Source organism: Oncorhynchus clarkii, chromosome 6 (genome assembly GCF_045791955.1).
Source record: "Oncorhynchus clarkii lewisi isolate Uvic-CL-2024 chromosome 6, UVic_Ocla_1.0, whole genome shotgun sequence".
Taxonomy (NCBI): domain Eukaryota; kingdom Metazoa; phylum Chordata; class Actinopteri; order Salmoniformes; family Salmonidae; genus Oncorhynchus; species Oncorhynchus clarkii.
The window spans coordinates 24821417-24843694 of NC_092152.1; the positions used below are offsets into that span (position 1 = coordinate 24821417).

Consider the following 22278-nt stretch of genomic DNA (forward strand, 5'->3'; position numbering starts at 1 on the left):
GTTCCATAGAGCAGCACACATGCACTCCATCAGCATGGGCAACGTCTGTCTTTGACAAGGTGCTAAATAACTCACTGGTTCTTGTCAGGAGTAAACAGAAGCAGATGGGAGAGTGAGGTACAACTAGGATCCATTCACAGCCCAGGAAGAGATAGAACAATTACAGACTGCCATCAGGCATCCCTTTAACTCTGGAACATTTGTTCTCTACTATCGCTGAAACTTTGATGATGCTATTATGTTACAGAGGGGACGGGGGACTCATTTTCCACATTGAGTGAATACAGGGAGGGAAAATGTTACACACTCTGACCAGACACACATTGAAGAGCACACTGACAAAATGGACAGTCACAGATGTGAGAAGTGGTATTATTCAGTGCCCTGCTCCCTCCCCGTCTCTCCCTGGTACCCTGCTCCCTCCCCGTCTCTCCCTGGTGCCCTGCTCCCTCCCCGTCTCTCCCTGGTGCCCTGCTCCCTCCCCGTCTCTCCCTGGTGCCCTGCTCCCTCCCCGTCTCTCCCTGGTGCCCTGCTCCCTCCCCGTCTCTCCCTTGTGCCCTGCTCCCTCCCTGTCTCTCCCTGGTGCTCTGCTCCCTCCCCGTCTCTCCCTGGTGCCCTGCCCCCTCCCTGTCTCTCCCTGGTGCCCTGCTCCCTCCCCGTCTCTCCCTGGTGCCCTGTGGCCTCCCGTTTCTCCCTTGTGCCCTGCGGCCTCCCGTCTCTCCCTGGTGCCCTGCTCCCTCCCCGTCTCTCCCTGGTGCCCTGCGGCCTCCCGTTTCTCCCTGGTACCCTGCAGCCTCACTGTCTCTCCCTGGTGCTCTGCTCCCTCCCCGTCTCTCCCTGGTGCCCTGCTCCCTCCCCGTCTCTCCCTGGTGCCCTGCTCCCTCCCCGTTTCTCCCTTGTGCCCTGCGGCCTCACTGTCTCTCCCTGGTGCCCTGCTCCCTCCCTGTCTCTCCCTGGTGCCCTGCTCCCTCCCCGTTTCTCCCTTGTGCCCTGCTCCCTCCCAGTCTCTCCCTGGTGCCCTGCTCCCTCCCCGTCTCTCCCTGGTGCCCTGCTCCCTCCCCGTTTCTCCATTGTGCTCTGCTCCCTCCCCGTCTCTCCCTGGTGCCCTGCTCCCTCCCTGTCTCTCCCTTGTGCCCTGCTCCCTCCCCGTCTCTCCCTGGTGCCCTGCTCCCTCCCCGTCTCTCCCTGGTGCCCTGCCCCCTCCCTGTCTCTCCCTGGTGCCCTGCTCCCTCCCCGTCTCTCCCTGGTGCCCTGCGGCCTCCCGTTTCTCCCTTGTGCCCTGCGGCCTCACTGTCTGCCAGGGAAGAGAGCTCCGCTCCAGCACTTTATTAACATAAGAGGGCCAGCTAAATGAGACTTGGAAATCACTTCAAACCTCATCTGAGGAAGAGACAGAGGGCAGACGACAGAGAGAAAGACAGAGACAGAGAGACAGTCAGAGGGAAAGAGGAAGAGAATGAGAGACTGACTGCCAGAGGGAGGCAGAGAATGAGCAACAGAGTGACCATTGAATCAGTTGTGAAGTAAGCAGTCCATCCTTTACTGTGTCTGTCAACTCACTACATCTCAATCAATGAGAGACCAGTGCCTATCATGACATCATGACTACATGCCTATCATGTGGCATCGTGTTGCATAAAAACATTAGGGGGAGATTCGGAGGTGTTGTGCCGTGGGGATGAGTGGCATAAGCTTATCATTAACAGCTAGCACACCCGCACAAAACATATATTTTCGATTTCCTGTAATATGTAGCATTCTTACTGAGGACATGGAAAGACAGGATGTAATGTAGGACTACTCGGAGGTGTGTGGTGTGGGACAGATGCAGTCTTCACCACTGAAAATTAGTCTAACAGCACGACTGCCTGCATCAGTGACACCATTCCACTGAAAAACAGGAATACATTTTCTTTGTTGCCTTATTGTTTGATTAATCAGGAGACAGAACTCTGTGTCTGGTTCCACTAAATAACATGTAGAAAGTGCAAACATATGCATATCTCCACAGAAACACTTAGTAGCTGAAATTAGCCATAAAAGGAAACACTTTATCTCTGAGACAGGCACACAGAGGTGTAGTGAAACACGATCCAGTCCAGCAGGCCAAATGGACCACAGCATAGCAGGTTAGTATCACAGTGACACATCACTGATCTGAGATCTGATATGAGATCCTTTCAGACTGGGACCCACTTTAAAATGATTGGTCTAAGCTAACCCCAGCACAGTTCGGGCTTAATGAACAGGTAATGTTGCTATGAAGGTCCATGGTGACAGACACACCATCTAATTTAGAGCATGTGGAGAAACCATCTGAGCAGCACTGGACAACACAACTGGCCCAGAGCAGAGTGAGGTCATGATGTCAGGGGAAATGTAAGGCTCGCAGCTGTGGTCTGGGCTGAGCCTCCGAGGTAGACACACAAAACAACTATGTAAGTGTTGATAAGTGTGAAGGGTGTGAAGAAAAGTGGAGTTACCATTTTATTTTGATGGGGCGGGATACCGAGATCTGGAAGTCTAACAAGATCACTCAAGTTATATTGAAATATCCTCGGTTGAAAAATAGTATGGCACGTTAATGAATTTCTAGGAAGTGTCTCAAGATACTAGGAATTGTATTCTAACTTTAAGAAATTACAAGTTGTATGAATATGGGGGAATGTTACTTCATTGTATGTGCCAAACCATCACTTTCTCTTTTGCACCAGGAAATTGAAAGGAAGTTCCATCTGAGTAACTCTGGGAAAGGGGAACAAGAAAGTGAGGCGGGGGGAGTGAGAGAGACCCTTAATGCAAAGCTCCTGGCAAGAGAAGGATAGCAATCGCCAGACCTCCATCTGCGATTGATCAGCGAGCTGGCCCAAATGTGTAAGTCTGTGTGTGAGGGAGGGAGGGAGAGAGAGATAGATAGAGAGAGACTCACCCACAGGGTTTGGATTGGGTGTGTACTGAGAGTTATTAAAAGACTCTGGCAATAAAGACTGCTTATTATAGTGGCAGAGACAACTGATACCAGCTTTGGCTTACTTAAAGAAATATTGGGTATCAGGGTTCTTAAAGGTTTTGGTGGGTTTATTTTCCCAGTTCTTGATGAATTAATCCACAGTTATTCAGCATTCCAGCCTTAATTGGAAGCTCCTGAAAGTCTACTAGACTTGCAATCACTAGCCTGCTCTCCCCTCCAAAGAAACACTCCCTCATTCTCTCATCCCCTTTTGTTTTAAAAGACATACAGTAGATGGATCAAAATGTGATCAATTATAATGCACAAGCTAGATATATAAAACAAAGTCAATATGAAAACAGAACATTCATTCTAGCCCTTTCTTTCCAGTACCTGCTAAAAGGGCCTGCTGTAGTACACTATGAATGTGTGGGTCAACTCTGGGAGAGACAGCAGCCACCACCGCTCCTACACTACTCCCTCTCCAGTCCTCCGCTGCCCACAGTCCCTCTCATGCAGCCACTGCCGCCTCTCCAACACACAGCTTTATTAGCCTGTAAACTCAAGTCCTGCCTGTCTAAACCTTTTTTCTATTCTTTCAATTTTGACACTGAACAACACCGGCATTCCTTGTGAAATCACTCTTTCCATTTCTTCACCTCATACCGTCAGTGTGATGCTTGAGTGACGAGGAGAATGGGGAGAGGGATGGGGAAGGGGGGGTAGGTTTTTTATGTATGTATTAATGTTTAACTACAGACCCCAGTGCCCCCTCTCCTCTCCGCTGGTCCACCCACGCCAGACCAACGTCGGACAGGACTAATAAATCACAGCTGGAGCCAGGGCCCAATCAGCACTAGTGCAGAATGGCGTGAGAAAGCTCACAGGCCTCCAAGAGACCCGATAACACTTTCACTCCGTATCGGAGCCGCTCCCCAGAACCCTATTGACTGGTGTGGCGTCACCTTGGACCGGACTGATACGGCACTGCCAGTTAGCTCTGGAAGGAAATGACCTCAGTAGATGTTTGGTGAGGGTCTGAGCATACAGGTGCAAGGCCAGATTCACTGACCATCCATTCAGACCTGTTTGGCCTCCCCTGTGAACGATGCTAATAGCCATAAGACAAAGTCATTATGGATCATTGCGACTGGTGACAGCGTCAATGAATGACCTATAGTTTAAGGCATTCACAGAAATAGGGTTCATGACATTGTTTTTCTTTTTCTGCTCATAAAACAGGCGTCCTCCATGTGAGGTAAATGGTCAAAGGTGTCTACTGTTGTTTTCGAGATCTGACAGTAAGTGACTGCTGTTCTACTACAGTGTTACTAATACACAAGACCTGTTGTTACCATGGCACCATGACCAGGACGGTGAAATGTGGGGGAGCTGACAGTACTATACTGCTGCTGACACAATTCCCCTTCTGAGACTTTAATCAGACTAGATGTCTCTCTCTCTCCTCTCGCTGGCTAAAACCGTTGGGAAAGCAGAAGGGTCAATCACAAATCATTTAGCTACCCCTGAGCAGTGGAGGCACGCCATTGGAGGCCATTTTTGGAGTGGAGTTAGACAGACAGTAAAGAGCAGAGTGAACAATGACGGGAAAGGTCTTCCACATACTGTTTGAGCAGTTTCCCTTTCTCCGAGTTTGGAAGGTGAAGTATCCACCAGCTCCCAAAGACATAAAAATTCCGAAAATAGTCAGTCACTTTTGGGCTGAATCTATCCTCAGGCTCACAACAGACCAGTAATAGCATATTTACCTCTTTTCTGGTAATGGTTACAGACAAAAAGTCATGTGTGAGGTATGCAACTTCTAAATATACAGTGCATTCGGAAAGTATTCAGACCCCTTGACTTTTTCCATATTTTGTTACATTACAGCCTTATTCTAAAATGGATTAACAGTTTTTTTCCCCTCACCAATCTACACACAATACCATATAATGACAAAAAAACATTACATTTACATAAGTATTCAGACCCTTTGCTCAATACTTTGTTGAAGCACCTTGGGCAGTGATTACAGCCTCGAGTCTTCTTCGGTATGATGCTACAAGCTTGGCACACCTACATTTGGGGATTTTCTCCCATTCTTCTCTGAAGATCCTCTCAAGCTCTGTCAGGTTGGATGGGGAGTGCTGAGTACCAGGCAGCTGCACAGCTATTTTCAGGTCTCTCCTAGGGCTGTTGCTGGGACCGTATTACCGCCACACCAGCGGTCTCGAGTCATGAAGTCAATCAAATACCATGTGACCATTTAGTCACGGTAATTAGGCTTCTCCATGCTGCTGATGGTCATTAGTAGTCTACCAAACATGCTAACTGCCTGGTACTCCGCACTCTATTGTCCCTCTAATCACTCTGACATCAATGCAAATGTGATCAAAAGTCGAATCAAACACTTCAAGAGAGCCCATGAGCTCATGTTGTGCAACATTTATATAGGCTATGCAATTGCGCAAGAAAACCGAGTGATGACCTCTATTAAAAAGAGGAGGATCGCATCAGCTTTCTATAGGCTAAGCCTACTATATTTATTTCTCAACTTTCCTAATATTAAGAAACTATTAAGCACAATGCTTATCTTTACAACAGGAGTATAGCCTACCTGGCTGGCATGAAAATGAACCACGGGAAAAGCGTCCTCCATTCACTGTTTAAGGGCAGAGACTACATGTTTTTTCCCCCTGCTCCTGTTTCGAGACAGATGCATGATAATGGTCCATTCTAAATCAAAATCAACTTCACAGATATATTATTTAGTATATGTAAAGACAAGATAAAATCAAGAATAGTCTGATGGGTGACAAAATTAGCCTATCACTTGTGAAACTAGCAACAGACAAACAGAAAACACAGGTACAAATACACATGGGATAATGGGACAGATGGGAGACACCTGGAGGGGGGTGGAGACAAGCACAAAGACAGGTGAAACAGATCAGGTTGTGATACATGCAGCCTTAGAATGTATTAAAAATCACAACATATAGCCCAACGTTTGTAGAACAACCAAAGTTACATTAATAACTCTAAATTAAGCATATAGGAGTACCTATTTCTTTGTTAACCACCCGAAACAGAATAGCTGCATGTTTGCACTCCCTCAAATCGTTTGGAGAAAATATCCTTTCTATTTAATTCAGCTTTGTTCAATTGTATTCTTCATACTATAAAATAATGCCACGGAAATCTAAGAAAATCTTATCTGCTAAATGAACTAGTGTAGTCCATATGGCATAGCCACATCAGTACCTAACATAAGGACAACTCAGAGTATGCTATTCTGTTCTTCTGAAATCGACAACATTTTCTTCATATCATGTTTCTTTAGACCTCTCTAAATTAAATAATGGATTTGTTGTGAAGGTGTAGGCTATTTTACATGGATTTATTATACTTTTTAAAATGTAGATGTTCCAAAGGTCTGAATCAGTGACTTGCCAGGAGATGCTAAATGTGGAAGCCAGAAGATGCTAAATGTGTTTATGTTAATTAACGGTCAATTACCCTTAGAACACTGCACCACTCGGGAGCAAGTGGCGCAGCGGTCTAAGGCACTACATCTCAATGCTAGAGGCATCACTACAGACCCTGGTTAGATTCCAGGCTGTGTCACAACCGTCCGTGATTGGGAGTACTATAGGGTGGCGCACAATTGGCCCAGCGTCATCCTGGTTAGGGTTTGGCCGGGGTAGGCTGTCATTGAAAATAAGCTCTGGCAGCTCTGCCAGGCTGACCATTGATTTCTTGGTCACCTTCTTATATAGACAGGTATGTGTCTTTCCAAATCATGTCCAATCAAATGAATTTACCACAGGTGGACTCAAGTTGTAGAAACATCTCAAGAATGATCAATGGAAACTGGATGTACATGAGCTCAATTTAGTGTCTCATAGCAAAGGGTCTGAATACTTACAGTTGAAGTCGGAAGTTTACATACACCTTAGCCAAATACATTTAAACTCAGTTTTTCACAATTCCTGACATTTAATCCAAGTAAAAATTCCCTGTTTTAGGTCAGTTAGGATCACCACTTTATTTTAAGAATGTGAAATGTTAGAATAATAGTAGAGAGAATTATTTATTTCAGTTTTATTTCTTTCATCACATTCCCAGTGGGTCAGAAGTTTACATACACTCAATTAGTATTTGGTAGCATTGCCTTTAAATTGTTTAACTTAGGTCAAACATTTCAGGTAGCCTTCCACAAGCTTCCCACAATAAGTTAAGTGAATTTTGGCCCATTCCTCCTGACAGAGCTGGTGTAATTGAGTCAGGATTGTAGGCCTCCTTGCTCGCACAAACTTTTTCAGTTCTGCCCACAAATTTTCTATGGGATTGAGGTCAGGGCTTTGTGATGGCCACTCCAGTACCATGACTTTGTTGTCCTTAAGCCATTTTGCCACAACCTTGGAAGTATGATTGGGGTCATTGTCCATTTGGAAGCCCCATTTGCGACAAAGCTTTAACTTCCTGACTGATGTCTTGAGATGTTGCTTCAATATATCCACATAATGTTCCTTCTCATGATGCCATCTATTTTGTGAAGTGCACCAGTCCCTCCTGCAGCAAAGCACCCCCACAACATGATGCTGCCACCCCCGTGCTTCACGGTTGGGATGGTGTTCTTCGGCTTGCAAGCCTCCCCCTTTTTCCTCCAACATAACGATGGTCGTTGCAGTTGCAAACCGTAGTCTGGCTTATTTATGGAGGTTTTGGAGCAGTGGCTTCTTCCTTGCTGAGCGGCCTTTCAGATTATGTTGATATAGGACTCGTTTTTACTGTGGATATAGATACTTTTTCCTCCAGCATCTTCACAGGGTCCTTTGCTGTTGATCTGGGATTGAGTTGCACTTTTCGCACCAAAGTACGTTAATCTCTAGGAGACAGAACGCGTCTCCTTCCAGAGTGGTATGACGGCTGCGTGGTCCCATGTGTTTATACTTGCGTACTATTATTTGTGCAGATGAACGAGGTACCCTCAGGCATTTGGAAATTCCTCCCAAGGATGAACAATACTTGTGGAGGTCTACACATTTTATTTCTGAGGTCTTGGCTGATTTCTCTTGATTTTCCCATGATGTCAAGCAAAGAGGCACTGAGTTTGAAGGTAGGCCTTGAAACACATCCACAGGTACACCTCCAATTGACTCAAATTATGTCAATTAGCCTACCAGAAGCTTCTAAAGCCATGACATCATTTTCTGGAATTTTCCAAGCTGTTTAAAGGCACAGTCAACTTAGTGTATGTAAACTTCTGAAACACTGGAATCGTGATACAGCGAATTATAAGTGAAATGATCTGTCTTAAATAAGCATGCCCCATTCAGAAAATGTAGAACCAGGAACAGATATAGCCCTTGGTTCACTCCAGACCTGACTGCCCTTGACCAGCACAAAAACGTCCTGTGGCGTACTGCATTAGAATCGAATTACCCCACGATATGCAACTTTTCAGGGAAGTTAGGAACCAATACACACAGGCAGTTAGGAAATCAAAAAGGCTAGCTTTTTCAAACAGAAATTTGCATCCTGTAGCACAAACTCCAAAAAGTTTTGGGACACTGTAAAGTCCATGGAGAATAAGAGCACCTCCTCCCAGCTGCCCACTGCACTGAGGCTAGGAAACACTGTCACCACCAATAAATCCATGATAATTGAGAATTTCAATAAGCATTTTTCTACGGTTGGCCATGCTTTCCACCTGGCCATCCCTACCCCGGTCAACAGCGCTGCAACCCCCCACAGCAACTTGCCCAAGCCTACCCATTTCTCCTTCACCCAAATCCAGATAGCTGATGTTCTGAAAGAGTTGCAAAATCTGGACCCATACAAATCAGCTGGACTAGACAATCTGGACCCTCTCTTTCTAAAATGATCAGCCGAAATTGTTGCAACCCCTATTACTAGCCTGTTCAACCTCTCTTTTTTGTCGTCTGAGATCCCCAAAGATTGGAAAGCTGCCGCGGTCAAACCCCTCTTCAAAGGGGGAGACACTCTAGACCCAAACTGCTACAGACCTATCCTACCCTGCCTTTCTAAGGTCTTTGAAATCCAAGTTAACAAACAGATCACCGACCATTTCGAATACCACACCGTACCTTCTCCGCTGTGCAATCCGTTTTCCGAGCTGGTCATGGGTGCACCTCAGCCACGCTCAAGGTACTAAACGATATCATGACCGCCATTGATAAAAGACAGTACTGTGCAGCTGTCTTCATCAACCTGGCCAAGGCTTTCGACTCTGTCAATCACTGTATTCTTATTGGCAGACTCAATAGCCTTGGTTTCTCAAATGACTGCCTCGCCTGGTTCACCAACTACTTTGCAGATAGAGTTCAGTGTGTCAAATCGGAGGGCCTGTTGTCCGGACTTTTGGCAGTCTCTATGGGGGTACCACAGGGTTCAATTCTCAGGCCGACTCTTTTCTCTGTATATATCAACGATGTCGCTATTGGTGTGGGTGATTCCCTGATCCACCTCTACGCAGACGACACCATTCTGTGTACATCTGGCCCTTCTTTGGACACTGTGCTAACTAACCTCCAAACCAGCTTCAATGCCATACAACACTCCTTACGTGGCCTCCAACTGCGCTTAAATGCAAGTAAAACTAAATGCATATTCTTCAACCGATTGCTACCAGCACCTGCCCGCCCGTCCAGCATCACTACTCTGGACGGTTCTAACTTAGAATATGTGGACATCTACAAATACCTAGGTGTCTGGTTAGACTGTAAACTCTCCTTCCAGACTCACATTAAGCATCTCCAATCCAAAATCAAATCTAGAATCGGCTTCCTATTTCACAACAATGCTGCCAAATATACCCCCGTAAAACTGACTATCCTACCGATCCTTGACTTCGGCACTCTACTCAGCAAATTGGATGCAGTCTATCACAGTACCATCAGTTTTGTCACCAAAGCCCCATATACTACCCACTACTGCGACCTGTATGCTCTCGTTGGCTGGCCCTCGCTTCATATTCATCGCCAAACTCACTGGCTCCGCCTTATCTCAGCTCACTGGTCACCATAGCAGCACCCACCCGTAGCACACGCTCCAGCAGGTATATTTGGTCACCCCCAAAGCCAATTCCTCCTTTGGCCGCCTTTCCTTCCAGTTCTCTGCTGCCAATGATTGGAACGAACTGCAAAAATCACTGAAGCTGGAGACTCATATCTCTCTCACTAACTTTAAGCACCAGCTGTCAGAGCAGCTCACAGATCACTGCACCTGTACATAGCCCATCTGTGAATAGCCCATTTAACTACCTCATCCCCATACTGTAATTTATTTATTTTTGCTCCTTTGCACCCCAGTATCTCTACTTGCACATTCATCTTATGCACATATATCACTCCAGTCTCTATCACTCCAGTGTTTAATTTCTCAATTGTAATTATTTTGCCACTATGGCCTATTTATTGCCTTAGCTCCCCTATCTTACCTCATTTGCACACATTGTATATAGACTTTTTTTCTATTGTGTTATTGATTGTATGTTTTGTTTATTCCATGTGTAACTGTGTTGTTGTTTGTGTTGCACTGCTTTGCTTTATCTTGGCCAGGTCGCAGTTGTAAATGAGAACTTGTTCTCAACTGGCCTACCTGGTTAAACAATTGTTGGAAAAATGACTTGTGTCATGCATAAAGTAGATGTCCTAACCGACTTGCCAAAACTATAGTTTGTTAACAAGACATGTGTGGAGTGGTTGATAAACGAGTTTCAATGACTCCAACCTAGGTGTATGGAAACTTCCGACTTCAACTGTATGTAAATAAGGAATTTGCAAAAATGTCTAAAAACCTGTTTTGAATTTGTCATTAATGGGCATTGTGTGTGGATTGATAATAACATTTGTTTTATTTAACACATTTTAGAATAAGGCTGTAACGTAACAAAATGTGGAAAAAGTCAAGGGGTCTGAACACTTTCCGTATCCACTATAAGTCTCAGATACTGTATATTGTCTTATGTTAGGTGTTGACAACAAGTTAAAAACCCAAATCACATACTGTACGGTAATTCGTCATAAAACTGATGAAAGCAGCAGTGGTGCATATTTGTTGTCACTGGAGTTGAGGTCCAAACTATTCCCGACACAAGACCAATGTTGATTGGGGGGAGTTGAGGTCCAAACTATTCCCGACACAAGACCAATGTTGATTGGGGGGGATTTCTGTGAAAACCATTGATTTATCACTATTTTATTTTGGCACCATAACAATGAGCACTAAGGCAGTCTCAGTGACTGTAAATAGAAACACCTTGAATCAAGATGAAAGAGCACTGGAACACATCTCCAGCACTTCATAAGGGAAAGACATTCTCCCCTCTCCCGTAGTGTCTGCTAAAACAAACACAGTAATCATGTCACAGGAACGTGGCCAGATCACTGCAGCATAAACATTTATTTCCAGGGGGAAAATGAAGGCAAACAACACCCATTGCCATGGTTTCACAAAGCCGCTTGGTTTTCATTTGTGCTCTTAAGAAAGATGGAAGAGAAAAAAACACCTTTGATGGCGATTCACTAGCAAGTGAATATTTTCTACTGAGCAGCTCACGTGGCAGGAGAAGCACATTCTCTCCAAGTGTAATGGACGGCTGCTTACGTTAGCTGTTGATGGAAAACTATCACATCTAATTTTTGGTAAAAAAAAATATTGGATAATATCTTGTGAGATCATTTGGTCCTTATGCAACAATTGAATGTTTATGGAAAAAAATGTTTTGAATAAGATGGATGGGATGACTCGATTATTCTTCCTCTTTCTGTGTGTTGAAGAAGACTGTTCTACGGATGGACTTTAGAGCTCTCCATTGCATTTCTGCATTTAGAGGGATAACAATTGCCATACACGTCTTCTAAGTTAACTTTCATTATGGGTTTCAAATATATTTCCCATGGAAAGCTGGCAACACCTTCTCCACTAAATCGCTGCCACAGCAGAAAGGCAAAAAATATGTTATTCATGAACTCAAATTATCGTTCCTTTAAAAGTACCCAAAGCCTACAGTTCAAATGTCTAGAATCACTTTTGTTTCAATAAAGAGGTTGGGACAAATGAAAACCCAAACATATTTCCTTTTACCCATCCTCTTTCCACAAGAAACACAGATCCTTTCACATACTGTGAGACAAAACAGCTGAGAATCGTCTAAAAATCACACCCTTATTCCTTCTGATAAGGTAAGAATACTTCCCCCAACAACTGTGCTGCTTATTTCAGGAAAACTATTGCTAAGCAATTTTTCAGCACAATTTCAAGTCCTTCACTAAGACAAATATGAAAGGTTTCTTATGGCCAGTAAAATGGTAATCCATTGACATCGCTTGGTAATTCAATACACTGTGGAGTAATACGTGATGTATTTGTGTTGGTGTAGTACTCTTACCAGGATGTGTGTGAGGACGATCTTGATGAGTACTCTTACCAGGATGTGTGTGAGGACGATCTTGATGAGTACTCTTACCAGGATGTGTGTGAGGATGATCTTGATGAGTACTCTTACCAGGATGTGTGTGAGGACGATCTTGATGAGTACTCTTACCAGGATGTGTGTGAGGACGATCTTGATGAGTACTCTTACCAGGATGTGTGTGAGGACGATCTTGATGAGTACTCTTACCAGGATGTGTGTGAGGACGATCTTGATGAGCGGAGACCCAGACAGGTTGACGGCCAGGGCAGGCGATGGCTCCACCTTCAGTGAGATGAGGAAACTGGCCACCTGGATCTTATGGTCTTTGAAATCAGCCGCCTCGTTGATCCTGAGAGAGAGAGAGATGACACAGAATGTCACTCGAACACCAATAAGAGCTCTGCTGGGGTGTTTATCTACACAGTAGTGTCACAGAGGGCTCAGAACAGTAGCATGGGAGTGGGACTCTGATACATCTGTCAACGTCATCAATCACAATGAAAACACAGCATCTCGTCAGGAGCTTTTCTAGGTCAACGTAAGTGACGGTAGAGGCAACACCCCCATATCATTGTGCAGACAGACATTCTCGCCCACTGGGGAGTGAAACACAACCATTATGAACTAACCTCACCATCAATTGTAAAAGGAGCGTGTTTATCATTATCATCCGCTTTACTGAGAAACTCGTTTAGAACAAAGTATATTGTTCTATATTGTTGCAGAAGCAGATTGATCCGAAGGGCCTTAAAACTTCTACATGTTATATTTAGAGCTGGATTTCTGAAGAGGCAGTCAAAGTTACATGCCGTATTGAGGGCCACAATATAGTCAGTCCAACTTATTGAGCAGAAAAGACACAATTATGCCATTGATAGGGTCTGCCAGTTACTACATGTTTTAAAGCAAACGAGATTGTTTAGGCCAAAAACACTTAATTACTTTAATCAAATTCCAAGTCATGCAAAGAATAAATGTCACAGCATTATCGAAATACGAATCCCCTATTGATGGGGAAAGAAGTATGGGGTCAAGTTCCTGTATGAAGTTAATGGCAGGGTGTATCAATCAGTGGAGGTTAAGTGGTGAGATGAGAGACAGCCTGGTGGGAGACTGATAAGGACTGGCCCCAGGCATGATCCGTTCTTGACGACAGGAAACAGGGGCGCCACTCCACCAGGGGAGACACACAGGAAGTGATCCTGGCTGACGCTCAGAGCGCTTAGTGCCGTAACATCCCTTAGATTATCTGAGATCATTTCTTCTCAATGGCGGTAATTCATAATTGCGCGGCGTGCAAAGTAAACAATTTTGTTCGTTGCGTACTTTTCGGACTAGTCTAATTCCAAACAGATGATTCGACAACCTCAAGCCTTTTCAACTAAATGCTTATAAATGACAATATGACATGACTTTTTGCAGGCCCTGAACAAAGTTTGCTGTCTACTGTACTGTGTTTCGTCAGGATAACTTTATATGATACTAGTAAATGGTTCATAATTCATACACAGAGAGCATTCCTGTTTGGTATGATCATGGCTCTTTATGTGTCCTCCCATCCCCCTTACCTGGTCCTGAGGGGGCTGATCCCTGTGTAGTAGTTGTGCATGTTGTGGTAGAACACACCCACAATGGTGGTTTGGGCTAAAAGGGAAAGAGGGAGAGAGAGGGGGGGTGGGGTTAAGGAGGGGGGAGGGAAGGAGAGGAGAGAGGGGTCAAAGGTGGAACACAGACCCACAGCAGGGCTGAGAATGTGATGAGGCGCTGCTAAAATGCTCACAGGGAGTGGAACTTAATTAACATGGCCTCGCTGCCGCAGGTTGGCATTCCCTGACTAATGGGAGAGCTGTATGCTCACACACGGGTGAGACGGAGGGTTACCACGGACCACATGTGTGTTGGGAAATGATGCAAGTCACAGTGCCATGACTGAAACAGTACAGCAGGAGGCCTGTGGCCTGCTCCTATGTACTACCCCCTACCTCCCAGTCCCACCTACAGTACAACGTGGTAAACAATAACAACTAGAGAGGGATGTGAAGTACTTGAGGGTGAAAGAACCCCTTTTTCATTAAATCAAATCCACCTCACTGAGTAAGAAAAAAAAGGTATTGAAAATACATAGGCCCATATCTGCATTCTAAATAGTAGGCATGCGAAAATATAAAGTTTAATAGTATGTTAAATTTAGAAAATTGCGTATGCTTTAAATGCCAGGATGTTATACTCATTTCAGCTTTTCATGTAGTAGAATTCGCTGCACACTTTTGAAGAAGAGAATTGTCTATCCAGACGTGTGTTTGACAACAGCTGATAATCAGCTGATAATGAGACAAGGGGAGGTGCTATAAACAAATGAACGAATGTCGGGAATCAATGCAATTGCGCATTAGATGAGGCATTCTCAGAATGGGGAGCCTAGTATGTTGATATTTTATACTAAACAGAACGTTCTAAATAGTATGTAGTTCGATTAGAACACATATCATTTCATGTTGTAGGCAAGATAGAGTTCAGACACGGCCATTGCATATGAAGGTAACCATTAAGTCAAGGTTTTTAATGTAATGCTCTTTGTATGTAATGTGTGTAATGCCCCTTACCAGACCCTTTGAGAGATCAGCTGGTGGCCAGTTTGCCTATATACATAATACATCTGCAACTTGTTATTAATACTTGGAAGTATCTCAGTCCAAGTGGATTTTTTAAAACTTTTTCTGCACTTAATTGGCTTATAAAGGCTCCACTTGGTGCCTTTAATACAGTATACCATGTGTCAGGATGCACAATGTTACATTAACTCAATCAAGGAGCTTAGGTTGTCAGCAGTAACATTTATATTCCATTTCTGATAATGGTGCTTTAATAGATTATTTAAATTATTGTTTTAAATGTTAGTGTAGCAACACAGTGCGTTTGGGGGCCAGGTGGAGCCAAGTGGATCTGACCCGAACACAAGTCAAACAAACACAGTTTTAACACTGCCATAATTACTGCCTAACCAGCACTCACAGCACAGATAAGAGTGAGTTAAGCAAATAAATGAGTTCACTGTGAGTTGAGGGATTTCTTTTTAATGGACAGTAAAGTGAATGACAAGTCTCCTTCTCTCTGACTCTCTCTGGTGTGTCTAAAGTAGTCACTGATACATCAATTCATAAAAGTCATACTGCACTGTAGCTGTACTCCTGTACTTTAAAGCATCACGAGCAGTCCCACGATGGCTCTCTCACACACTATCTTCTGTGTTATCTTTAATCCTATCATCATAAACAACTACTGCCCAATAACAAGGGCTTCCCAGCTGGGCAACTTTCTCTTGGCAGAAACAGTGTGCAGATCTAATGAGAAGTATTTATTAAATTCAATCCAAGGAAGCTGTGTACTGAGGAGGAGTAAGAGCCGGAAACAAAAGAAAGTTGAGCCTATGCTATATTCTAGCAGTGTAATATGCAAGACAAAATAGGAATTACTTTGAGAGAGTAAGTATGTAAATGTATTGTATGTTCGTAGGAAAATAGTGGAATGGGATGTAGGGAACTCACACTGCATGGTGAATGCCTCGCCAGGCACTGAGATGTAGTTCTTTCCTTGCGTGGGGAAGCGGTAGAGTGGAAGATTGTAGTTCTGTGGGATCTTCATTAGAGAGTAATCTGTTCGGGTCAGAGGTTAGAAACAGAGAGAGACCACTGCGAGTGGTTAACTAACTCCAACACCAGGCCTGGAGGGTTCTGACTGCGAGCCAAAGGCACAGTGTTATCTAGTGGTGATGATGATTTATGTGCAGATCAAAGATTTGACTTAGCCCCTGGGAGAGAGACGATGCAAGCTTGTTTACAGGCAAACAAAAATATTGTGCACAAATGGGGTCTGTTGAAAGGACCATGGTTATCTAAGCTTTTGGGGAACCCAGGAAATGCAAACTTGTAGTGTATTTAAGGGTTTAAAAACGCTTCTAACGTTTGTAATTTCCACTTTAAAATGTCAGACTTGATTTGCCCTAAAAAAATGTAACAACCCATACACAAATGTGTAATTAATAATACTCTACAAAACAATTCACATTTCCTGTTGCTACAGGATTATTTTCCTGCTGTAGCATACTGGCTCAAATTAAGATCCTACATCTGTAGGGTCTCTAACACTCTGTTTACAGTTAGACACTACAGTGTGTCAGTACAGTACAGTCACAACTGGAGAGAGTTGAGTCACCATGTTACTGACCTGCTACAAAGGACTTTCCTCCCAGTGAGATGAGAGAGTGAGGGCTGGGGCTGGACTCCAGGCTGGACACCATCTGGACCATCACTTTGTCCACTGTCTCAATCAGCCCACTGACCACAGGGGTGGACTCCTGCTCCGAACGGTCCAGTAACAACATTCACACTCACAGAGATACACTGACAGCTTACTGTATTTTGTTTTGCTTTTGAGAGTTGGTAAATTACCATTGATATAGACCATAAAACCAAGAAGTTACTGTGCATCCTTTAAGAGTGTTATCAGCTGGGAGTGGGACTATATATACACAGAGGTGGGACCAAGTCACTATTATTCGAGTCACAAGCAAGTCTCACGTCACAAGGTCTGAGTCTCAAGTCGAGTCCCAAATAGAATGGGTTGAGTCTCGAGTCAAGTACAAGTCGTGCATTCTAAGAGCAAGACAAGTCAAGCCGAGTCACATATACAGTGTAATAGATCTTTAGATGGTTATTCATATGTCTGTGTGTAATGAGCACAAGGGAGACAGAGAGCTGGTTTCAAGCGCAGGGCGCAGCAGGTGTTTAATGTAAAGGACCACAGGAGGAGGCAGGTAGCTGGGTCCAGGGGCAGGCTGCAGGTCAAACACAGGGGGTCCAAAAGGCAACAGTACAGGCAGGGAAAAGGCTAGTAACATCGTCCGGGAGATCAGGCAATAGGTGAATAACAGGAAATCCGGTACAGGCAGGGAATAGGCAAAAGGCGTAGTTAGTGAGGTAGGCAAAAACTATCGGGAAAAACAGAGCTTGGAAGAGAAGTGTGTCAAAAGCAAACAACACCTCAAAAAGATGGGGTGCAAAGAACTGAACTAAATGTCTGAGAGTGTCTGAGAGTGTGAGCTGGAAAGTGGGCTGGAGAATTAGCTGCATTCAGGGGATCTATGTGTCTGAGAGTGTGAGCTGGAAAGTGGGCTGGAGAATTAGCTGCATTCAGGGATCTATGTGTCTGAGAGTGTGAGCTGGAAAGTGGGCTGGAGAATTAGCTGCATTCAGGGGATCTATGTGTCTGAGAGTGTGAGCTGGAAAGTGGGCTGGAGAATTAGCTGCATTCAGGGGATCTATGTGTCTGAGAGTGTGAGTTGGAAGCAGACCGGGAAGTTAGATATTTAAAATAGTTAATTTTAAGTGAAAAACTTGAAAGTTCTATCTGCATAAACACATTTGAACTTGGTGCTATAAGGTTCTCTCTGCAATCCAATCACAAGCCTGAACAATATAGATGGACCAATCAGAACACGTCTTTTCCATCTCCCTCTTAGTATGGTATAGGCTAGTCTAGTCAGCAATAAATAATGGCACTCAGGCAACAACAAAAAAACCCTGTCAGAAAGCTTAAAGTAAATGATTGTTGTTCAGTAATGACAGTAATTGATGACCTTAATTCATTTCATAATGCATTTGATGATGAGTACTGACTATCTTGGTAGTGATATTTTATAATTGATGTATTCAAATAGCTACAGTCTTCTTAAACACTGAACATTTCTAATTCAGAAGTGTCAGATAGAACCTTTCAGAACATTCCAGAGCCATAAGGTACAAATGATTTACACATGTCTGAGGATTTTGATACTCTGTACTTTAGATACTTTTAAGGTGAGGACCTCAACGGATTATGAGAGAACAATTCTCAACAAAACAGTTCTGAGATCTGGTATGTGAAATCTTTGATGCTCAATATCTCAGGACTATACGTTGCGTAGATAGAACCTTATAGTCGCAAGGTCACGAAACCTTAGTTTATTTATTAAGGTTATCAGACAGCCCTTTTCATTATTTAGTCTACAACACATTTTGATGATGTAATAATACATTTTAAAAACAAATTCCAAATGCAAGTTTCATGAGTAAATTATATATTTCAAGCAATTTTGACATACCAAAAGACCAGTCGGCCTATGCCAGTAATTGTTGCTTGTTGCCATCAATGTGAAGGAGCCAAAACTTTAACTTTGCTGGAGTATTGAAACACATCATCTTGAGATGTTTTGAAAAATGACATGGTATGTTGTAACACCACTTAATCAAGTGTTCTGCAACACCTTGCCAGGGACTGGGAACCCTACCAGAAAAGGTTGAAAATACAATTTTGGTGTTTCGAGCTCTGTTCAGTGCAGAATTATACACCTTCTCTTTTGGTGTTGTTTCCTCTCGTTAAAGCTCCTAAACACGATTGTGGTGTTTAAAATCCTGTCTAGTTCAGAATTAGATCATTTCTTATTTTAATGTTCGACATTGATTTATGCATCTGATCATTTGCCAGTTTAACCCATTTTAGCAGGCATTGTTGAGCACAGTGCTCAATCCGTCAGCAGTAATTAGAGGTTTGACAGTAAACATTGCAGGATAACTGTATTTACCTCTACCATTAAAAGTTGGAAATGTGGGAATGGGTCGTCTCATCATTGAATGTCATTTTGCCTGATGGTTTTGAAAGCTGTTCATCATGATCCATTACAACTCATGGCATAACATGGCGCTTAATACTAACACTAATACCGGCCGATAGGTAGCCTAGTGGTTAGAGTGTTGGGTCAGTAACTGAAAAGTCGCTGGTTTGAATTCCTGAGCCGACAAGGTGAAAAATCTGTTGATGTGCCTTTGAAGGCACTTAACCCTAATTTTCTCCAGGGGTACGACCCTGTAAAACGACACATTTCACTGCAGCTATCCAGGTGTCTGTAACAATAGTATTTTTTTTACATAGAACTATACATGTTTCTTTCTTCAAACATGCATACAACATTGTGTAAAATAATCATGAAGTCAGAAATGTTTTAATTACTCACAATCCTGTCAAAATTGAGCTATGTGGCAAAATAGGAAGTGCAAGGAAATTAAAACCAGACTTCCAATTAGATCAGTAACAACATTTTCTCAATCTTTGCTTATCCTCATAAAATATATTTACATTTTGAGCAAAATGTTATGTTGGATTTATTCCCCCCCAAAATGGGTCAAATTAAATGAACAAATAATTGAAATGACTTGCATTAATTTATTAGGTTTACAGTATGTTATTTTTATAAAAAATATATATATTTCAATTCACCACAGAATATTTTTTTACAGTGTGGCTGTGTTGTTGAGTGTAAAATTCCAATGAAATTCCAAAGAAATGTCGTCGTACCATCTTACTAAGTCGGGGGTTCAATTCCCGCTTACGCCTGTTCCACTTCCACTCCTTCTCTGACTCCTCCTGTTTCTAAAAATCTATATTTAGGCAAAAAAAACATTTGCAGTTCTCCATTTGAGAACTTCTATTTGAATACTTCTATTCTGTTTTTAAAACTTTCTGTGTATCATAACACTGACATTGGGTTTAAATTCAAACACTCTGCAAACACCAGATCTCAGCTTAGGTGCACAACTTTTCATAGTTTCATTACACAATCATAGTGTTTTGAGTCTTTCTTTTTTTACAGTGTATAGGTAGCTGTACAGCAAATCAGCAATTTGTTCGCTAGTTCAGTGGTTCTCAAACATTTTGACCCGCAATCCCAAAAAGGAGTGGTTCAATGCTTGCGACCCCCGCACACGTGCACAATCGCTGAGCAAATGTAGCCTGTAATTACTGCCATAAACAGTGATACATTTTCAAAGTGCAAGATAAAGAAATAAAGTGTGTTTTACACCTGCATTTTTAGCTGAAAGTCATTCATGTTAGCAGTGAATATCAACTAGGGATATCATCAGACCCAGCTCGAGGATGACATGCCTGAGGGAGCAGTTTAAATCTATGGGGGGGGCACAACTAGTATTGCTTTGGAGCCCTAATAAAACAAGGTAGATTGGTCATACAGTTGTTCAAATGTATGAAAATGTATCTGAAATGTAGCCGTACACATCAATAACCATTGTTTTATATAATAACACAAGAAAGATATGTGCCCCACTATGAAATACTGTACAACTGTATCTGAAATGCAGCGTAGCTGCCATAGACCTACACATAATTTGCGCACAGAACAGCTCGAAGCAATGAGCACCACTAGGCTATCAAAGATTCTTACATGATAGCTTAAACTTCAACTTCAACTTCAATCAGGCTACATTTTATTTATTTATTTATTATTTTTTTTTACCCCTTTTTCTCCCCAATTTGCGCACAGAACAGCTCGAAGCTGTAGGCTATCAAAGATTCTTACATGATAGCTTAAACTTCAACTTCAACTTCAATCAGGCTACATTTTTTTTTTAAATTTAATTTTTTAATTTAATTTTTTTTACCCCTTTTTCATGGTATCCAATTGTTGTAGTAGCTACTATCTTGTCTCATCGCTAAAACTCCCGTACGGGCTCGGGAGAGACGAAGGTTGAAAGTCATGCGTCCTCCGATACACAACCCAACCAAGCCGCACTGCTTCTTAACACAGCACGCATCCAACCCGGAAGCCAGCCGCACCAATGCGCCGGAGGAAACACCCTGCGTGCACCTGGCCACCTTGGTTAGCGCACACTGCGCCCAACAGGAGTCGCTGGTGCGCGATGAGACAAGGACACCCCTACCGACCAAGCCCTCCCTAACCCGGGCGACGCTAGGCCAATTGTGCGTCGCCCCACGGACCTCCCGGTCGCGGCCGGTTACGACAGAGCCTGGGCGCGAACCCAGGAACTCTGATGGCACAGCTGGCGCTGCAGTACAGCGCCCTTAACCACTGCGCCACCCGGGAGGCCCTATAGGCTACATTTCTGTTGAATTTGTGACATTACGCAATGAGTAAGCAATATTTTCTGTGGGCGTGTTTCAGAAAAGCTAACTAAATCAAACAAAGTGCATATTTTATATTCATAGCTGATGTGAAATTTCCTACATGACAGCACCCAATTTGAATCTGCCATGAATAAGAGTAAATGCCCATTCAGAGGGCAACACACACACGCTACAGGAAGAGAGCAGAGCGATAAAGTAGGCTGTGTCGTTTTCATAGTATTGGCATCACTTTTACAGTAACCTATCACACAATGACTGTAATGCAAATGAATGATAACAGAGTGAACATTTGCCTTTTCTTTTAGTAGGCTACAGACGGTACTGGCCCTATACTACTGCGACATACAAAATGTACAAAAATGTAGGCCTATCTGAAATGCCGCCATATACACACCACCTGCCATTTAGCACAGAAGACAGCATGTGATGTTGAAAAGAAGCCCCATGAAGACTGATAGCCCAAGATGAGCTCATTAAAAAAGCACACACTTTAACCATCGATTCAGGACCATGGACAAAAGGCTACCTACCGCCAGTCAGTGAGATGAAATTATGCAATACCAATTTCAGCATCCCCGAAGTGGACAACAAGGACAATAGCAAAAAGCTTTGGAGCACCTTAAATTAAATTTGGGGCAAAAAGGCAAACTCAGCTCCATCAGTCATTGAGCCAGATGGCTCATTCATCACAAAACCCACTGACATTACTTTATTGACTTTTTTCATTGGCAAGATTAGCATACGCTGACACTACACATCCAAGCATAATTATGAAAGACAAGCATTGTAATTTTGAATTCCATAAAGTGAGTGTGGAAGAGGTAAAAAACTGTTGTCTATCAACAATGACAAGCCACCGGGGTCTGACAACTTGGATGGAAAATTACTGAGGATAACAGAGGATGATATT

General features: G+C 43.2%; 1 protein-coding gene across 4 annotated transcripts in view; it reads right to left on the reverse strand.

Annotated features, from left to right (window-relative positions):
• The window catches only part of LOC139411994 (adhesion G-protein coupled receptor D1-like), a 62100-nt gene that overhangs the window by 24788 nt on the left and 15034 nt on the right, over positions 1-22278 (reverse strand). For all 4 annotated transcript variants that reach the window (XM_071158768.1, XM_071158767.1, XM_071158766.1 and 1 more), the window contains 4 exons: positions 16620-16749; positions 15941-16048; positions 13964-14039; positions 12603-12744 (listed from right to left, as the gene is read on the reverse strand). In XM_071158768.1, the coding sequence (XP_071014869.1) occupies positions 12603-12744; positions 13964-14039; positions 15941-16048; positions 16620-16749 (456 nt within the window). The remainder of the gene's footprint in view (positions 1-12602; positions 12745-13963; positions 14040-15940; positions 16049-16619; positions 16750-22278) is intronic.